Raw genomic sequence first — 6,000 nt, 5'->3', positions numbered from 1 at the left:
GGAGGACCAAGGAGAGGAAAGGGGCTGAGCGCCCTGTGGAGTGGCGGGGCAGAAGGAATTCGTGAAGGAGAGGGGAGAGGAGGCCCTTGTAGACGGCAGGCAGCCCTGGCTTGACTTGTAGAAGGGTTCCCTAAGATCACACCGCACAGGGACTCCTGAGAAAGCCCCCTCCCCCTGAACTGTCATTGAATTGGTGCTCCAGGACCCATGGCCCTAGTTAGAGGTCATAGATAAAACTGTGAAAACTTTCAAAAGAACTGTCAGAAGCCCATAAAATCAGCCACATTAGTTATGACGTACTGGCCCCGGTTCTATCTGTTTATGACAGTAGAGACACTGCAAATTTTTCATCAAGATGGAAAAGAAAAATGAAGAAAACCCCTGAGGCTTTTGGTACCTGGTGGGTGAGGAAGCTTTAATCTTGTGGGGTCTTTCAGTACCACATCACCAGCTCTGACAGACTGTAGTGTGCTGTGCTTACCCCTGGCACCTCCTGGACCAGCCACCTTTTCCTTCTGGTTTTTTTCCCAAGGAGAAACCCAGGTAGCCACCACCTGTGAGGGGAAGTGCTTCTTTTTTTTTTTTCCATCTTCCCAAAAGTTTTTATTTTATATTTTTCACATCTTTATTGGAGTATAATTGCTTCACAATGTTGTGTCAGTTTCTACTGTACAACAAAGTGAAGAGCCGTATGTATACATATATCCCCATATCCCCTCCCTCTTGAGCTTCCCTCCCACCCTCCCTATCCCACCCCTCTAGGTCGTCACAAAGAAAAGATCGAGCTGATCTCCCTGTGCTATGCAGCAGCTTCCACTAGCCATCCATTTCACATTTGGTAGTGTGTATATGTCCATGCTACTCTCTCACTTCATCCCAGCTTACCCTTCCCCCTCTCCGTGTCCTCAAGTCTGTTCTCTACATCTGCGTCTTTATTCCTGCCCTGCCACTAGGCTCATCAGTACTGCTTTTTTAGTTTCCATATATGCGTTAGCATACGGTATTTGTTTTTCTCTTTCTGACTTCGAAGTGCTTCTTGACCTGTTCAACTACTCTTCTTGCTGGGCTCTAAGCAACCTTGACAGGGGCCCCAACTGATGGACAAACAATGTATGGGTCCTATGGTACCAACAAACCACAGCTCTCCTTGATTTGGCAGAGGTCCTTATCTTTTTTGGGTTGAGGTCAATCCTCTCTCCACCTGGATTTCCTGTTCACACCCATGACCATATCGGTCTTACAGTGAGCAAAGTGCCTGCCTAGAGGACTGTGAAAGCCCAGGGTCTGATGTGGGTGGCCTGTGGTGCTTCTCTTCAAGCCCTTTCCTGGTCTTCTCAGTGGTCCTTTCATGACAGGACTGAATATTCGTTTTCATCTGTTTTCACCTGTCACAAATGGAGGAACCCTGGTGTGAGCACACTAGGGTATCTGCTGAATTTCCAAACCCCACTGATATTCTGGGAAGCCAGGGTAGCCCGATGGGCAGAAATAACATCTCCCGGCTGTGCAACTGTTCAAATCAGGGTCACTATCACTCTGGGGGGAGTCAACTTCCGCACTCCCCTTGGAGAAGTGGGCTTGCTGCCATCTTGTCAGAGACTGCGTTGAGGGAAGGGAGGAGGCTTGCTGGGCCGAGGGCTTTGGTGCACCGCCCACTCCCCAGCCCCCTCCGCCCAGTGCTCTTGTTCCACCCTCAAGGTCCCAGGCTAAGTGAAGTAGGTGGCTTGGAGAGGTCACCTGGGGCTCGGGGCTTCCTTTCACCAAGAATTGAAAAAGCAAGTCTGGTGGGGCCCTAGAACCGTTTCAGCCGTCGGGGAGAGCGTATCTGTGGCCTGGGGAAGGGGTCCAGGCAGCAAAATAAGATCCCCTCCCCCCTCTCTGGACCAGCAGCTGGGACTGCGGGAGCCGGGTGCGTGCGTCTAAGTGTGCGCATCCTCGCTCTGTGTGTGTGCGTGTGTGTGTGTGTGTGTAGAGAGAGCTGGAGAGGGTCGCGACCTGACGGGTCCAACTGTGTGCTCCCCTTCCCCCCGCAGCCTCTGCCCGCTCTCGGAGGTTCCACCTTTGAAAGTGTAAGCTGCTAGCAGCGGCAGCCGAGTGGTCGTCGGGACGCGGGGGCGGGGAGGGGAGGAGGAGTCTGGCTCTGGTTGTGTGCTTTTCGTTTGATGGATGACTGCTGGGTGGGAGCGAGCGTGCGGGTGTGAGTGTGAGTGTGTGTGTGTGTGTGTGTGTGTGTGTGTGTGTGTGTGCGCGCGCGGGGTGCGTGCGCGCGCGGGGCCTGCCCATTTTCCTCCTCCCAGTAGTCAGTTGGGAGCTGGAGAGAGGGAGGGAGACGCAGCCCGCGAGAAACCGGAGAGGAGCCGAGCGCCCTCCGCCCGAGGCGCCCTCCCTTCGTCCGCGCACAGGCGCCGTCGCTTGGAGGAGCAAGGTGCCACCCAGCCCTCAAAGGCGCAGCGTACAAACCCGCGGTCTCTTCGGTGGCTCTGCCCCGGGACTGCACCTGGAGGCCACCCCGGACGGGGATGGTAAGCGGCTCCTGCCGTCTGGCAAGCAAGCGGGACGCGGTGCGGGCACCATGACGCTGACGACCTGGAGGGGGCCCTCGGCGGGGCTTGTCCGGCCCGAGCTCTGGCTGCTGCTGTGGGCAGCCGCGTGGCGCCTGGGCGCCACGGCGTGCCCCGCCCTCTGCACCTGCACTGGCACCACTGTGGACTGCCACGGCACGGGGCTGCAGGCCGTCCCCAAGAACATTCCACGGAACACGGAGCGCCTGTGAGTATGGCCCTCATCCGCAGCCCGCGGGGAGCCTCGAGGTTGCCCTCCCACCCCGATGCAATTCAGGGCTAAAGGTGGGGGCAGGACCGTAGGGGCCTGGGCTCTGCAGCCAATAAATGAGTCAGTGCTTGCCAGGGTCCTTCCCGAGCCAGGAGCCAGGAGCGCCAATGTTTCCCTTTCTTGGGATTCAGAGGGCCCTCGCGGGGCTGCCAGCTCCCATCCTCACACCTGCATCCTGCGCTCAGCACGGCAGGCCTTCCCACTGCGCCAGCACTTTATTTCTCCAGGGTGTCTGGGAATTGGTGCCAGAAAGCCTTCCTGGCACCCAGGAGGGAAGCTCACACTCAGCAGGCACCATGTCTCCGTTTGGGCACATGGGGCTTGGGCTGTGTTCTGAGTGGGAGGTGTGCATTTGAGCTCTGAGGGCTTGTAGGCTGGTGATGGGCAGCAGGATGGGATGGAGTTGAAGGTCCTAGTCTCCCCCTTTCTCCCCATTGTTTGCCTCAGAGTCTTAGAATTTTTTCCTTCCAGATGTGAGGCATTTGTCCCCTACTACACATCCAGCCATCCCCAACCCAGGCAGACAGTGGACCTGAGGGATTTGGGTTTGAGCCTTGGGGTATGTTACATTCAGCACACAGAGAGGGGTAGATTATGACCTGGACAAGGAGCCCATAAATAATGCTGAGAGGTCGGGAGCTTGGAGTGGGAGATACGAGGTTAAAGATATTGACCATGATAAGTCATAAAAACCATCATTTCTCTTACGCTGTTGTCACTCACTTCTAAATTCTTGAGAAAACTTGGCCCTTTCTAGACTCACCAAATTTTGTAGAATGTGTGTGTGTGTGTGGGGGGGGGTGGGATTAGCATGTGTGTGTGTTTATAGACATATATAATTTGTTTTCCCAGATTCTCTTGCAGAATGTGTATCTGCATGAATTCCTGGTCTCTGTGGTGTCACCTCAGCAGTGTGAGCCTGGGAGAGCCCGTGTACATGGGTTGTGTGTGCAGATTTTTGGTCTCATGCAGGGCCTTTTATTTTTTTATTCAAAATTTTTTATTATTTATTAATTTATTTTTTGGCTGCGTTGGGTCTTCGTTGCTTCGTGTGGGCTTTCTCTAGTTACGGCGAGCGGGGGCTACTCTTGTTGTGGTGCAGGGCTTCTCATGGTGGTGGCTTCTCTTGTTGCGGAGCATGGGCTCTAGGCCCATGGGCTTCGCTAGTTGTGGCTCACAGGCTCTAGAGCGCAGGCTCAGTAGTTGTGGCTCATGGGCTCAGTCGCTCTGTGGCACGTGGGATCTTCCCGGACCAGGGCTTGAACCCGTGTCCCCTGCATTGGCAGGCGGATTCTTAACCACTGCGCCACTTGGGAAGTCCCTCATGAAGGGCCTTTGTGCCGCTTGCGGAGGTGGCTGCCTTGGGGGATTTTTGAGCTGGACTTCGGAGGAGGCTGCTGGCCCCTTTGAAATCTGCCTTCTCCTTCTTCTCACACTCCTGGGTCCCTGCAGTGGCTCTCAGGAAAGGCGTACAGATTTTGAGAACTTTTGAGCATATTTTCATGACTCTCAGCAGGCAGAAATCTGGCCCTGGGAAGAACTGTCTCCTGGATCAAACTCCGTACCAAGGTCAGCAATTAGCACGTTTGCCCCAGACTCTTCTTGGCTGAGACTGAAAAATTCCCTGGGAGGTTTCGGAAAATTTGCAATCTAGATGGGAATCAGTGTGTGTGTGTGTGTGTGTGTGTGTGTGTGTTGTGGCACTGCATGGGGAGAAGTTGGAACAAACAGAGATTCCTTGGGGATCCTGTGTGGCCCTGGAGAGGGACGGAGGGTCAGAAATCTGTCTAAAGGACCCCTGAGACTGCAGGGTCACCCTCCATGTTCCCTCCGGACCTCATCTCTGTTCCTTTGCCTTGTCCTCGGGGCATTTCTCCTGCAGCTGTTACCCTGGTAGCGGCCTAGGTCTGAGAATTTTAGCCCCTCTCCTTTGCTTTTGGATCTGAATTTTGAAATCATTTCATTTCTTGCTCTCTCTCCACCTTTAATTTTGAGGGTAGTATCTGTTTTGACTTTGATGAACTCTAGCCCTTTTGCAATCAGAGTGAGATGGAAGTGAAATTTCTTGGTATAAAGTCAGTTATTTGCTGTGTGACCTTGGGCAAGTGACTTAACTTCTCTGAGCCTTAGTTGCTTTCTATCAGGAAAATGAGGCTGCTGATACGTAAGGTCTCTGGTTCTTGTGAGGACTAAAGGTAATGTATGGGAAGTTCTTGGTACATTATGATGCTTGCTGAGAGCCAATATTATAATAGGATCAGGAGAAGAGTCTTGTTACTTAATTCAGCAAGTGTTTGTGGAGCCCGTAACTGCCCTGGGTGCTGAGGCTCCAGCTGGGAGTGAGCAAGTCCCTGCCCTGAAGGGATGTACAGTTGAGAGGACCGGGCAGGTGCACCTAACTGTAAGCTCTGGCAGTGTAATGGGGCTGTGGGGAGGAAGCTTTGGGATTAGAAGCCCTTTTCTGGGGTGAAGGAGCTTCCAGAGGATGGACCATTTTATGAAGGTACTTTGGGACTCAACAGTGGTTGGGTCGGATTTTGCCAAGTAGAGAGGGCAGGCAGCCCAGACAGGGCATGCAGGAGCAAAAAGTTTGAAGATGGGAGTGTGGCCGGCCTGCTGGGAGAATGGACCAGCTTTGCCCTGGGTCTGAAACATGCTGTGGAGTGGAATGTGATGGGATTTGAGACTGGGAAGGTTGGGAAGGGTCAGGAAGGCCTTTCTCTATCTGGATTTTTCCTTTAGAGACTTCAGGGTTCAGATCCAGGGGTAAGTCATCAGGTCTGACCTTTGCTGTGTACGAAACTTCTTGGATTGGGAAAGGCTGGAGAAAGCAGAGGGAGCCTGCCTTTTCAACAGGCAGGCCGTGAAAGAGCCATTTGAAGAGGAAAAGAACATCCTGAAAAGAGGCCTTGAGCAGGCTCAAAATAACTGTGGCATATGCTCTCTCTAATCAATATGGGTGTCGTGCAGTATCAGAGCCTGAAACGGTGGCTTCTTCCGAGGCTGTGAAATTTTTATAGACCGCAGCTGTGCATTCGTTCGCCTTTTGTCTTCTGGGCAGTTTCTCCGGCAGCCTGTGAGGCCCAGCAACTTTATGATCATATATTCCATAACTCCGGGTCCAGCCCGTCTCCCCAAGTGGGAAGAAATTGTCACTGGTTTGCTGCA

At 53.3% G+C, this 6,000-nt stretch overlaps 1 protein-coding gene across 1 annotated transcript in view; it reads left to right on the top strand.

The window, feature by feature from the left end:
* Window positions 1-2,557: 2,557 nt before the first annotated feature.
* SLIT1 (slit guidance ligand 1) overlaps window positions 2,558-6,000 on the top strand; it is a 170,481-nt gene continuing 167,038 nt past the window's right edge. The window contains exon 1 of the mRNA XM_024734826.1: window positions 2,558-2,769. Within this exon, the coding sequence (XP_024590594.1) occupies window positions 2,573-2,769 (197 nt within the window). The 5' untranslated portion in view covers window positions 2,558-2,572. The remainder of the gene's footprint in view (window positions 2,770-6,000) is intronic.

Source organism: Neophocaena asiaeorientalis, unplaced genomic scaffold, assembly GCF_003031525.2.
Source record: "Neophocaena asiaeorientalis asiaeorientalis breed wild unplaced genomic scaffold, Neophocaena_asiaeorientalis_V1.1 scaffold240, whole genome shotgun sequence".
NCBI classification, from domain to species: domain Eukaryota; kingdom Metazoa; phylum Chordata; class Mammalia; order Artiodactyla; family Phocoenidae; genus Neophocaena; species Neophocaena asiaeorientalis.
Note: the sequence above shows the minus strand (reverse complement) of the source record. Positions and strands in the feature narration are given on the sequence as shown.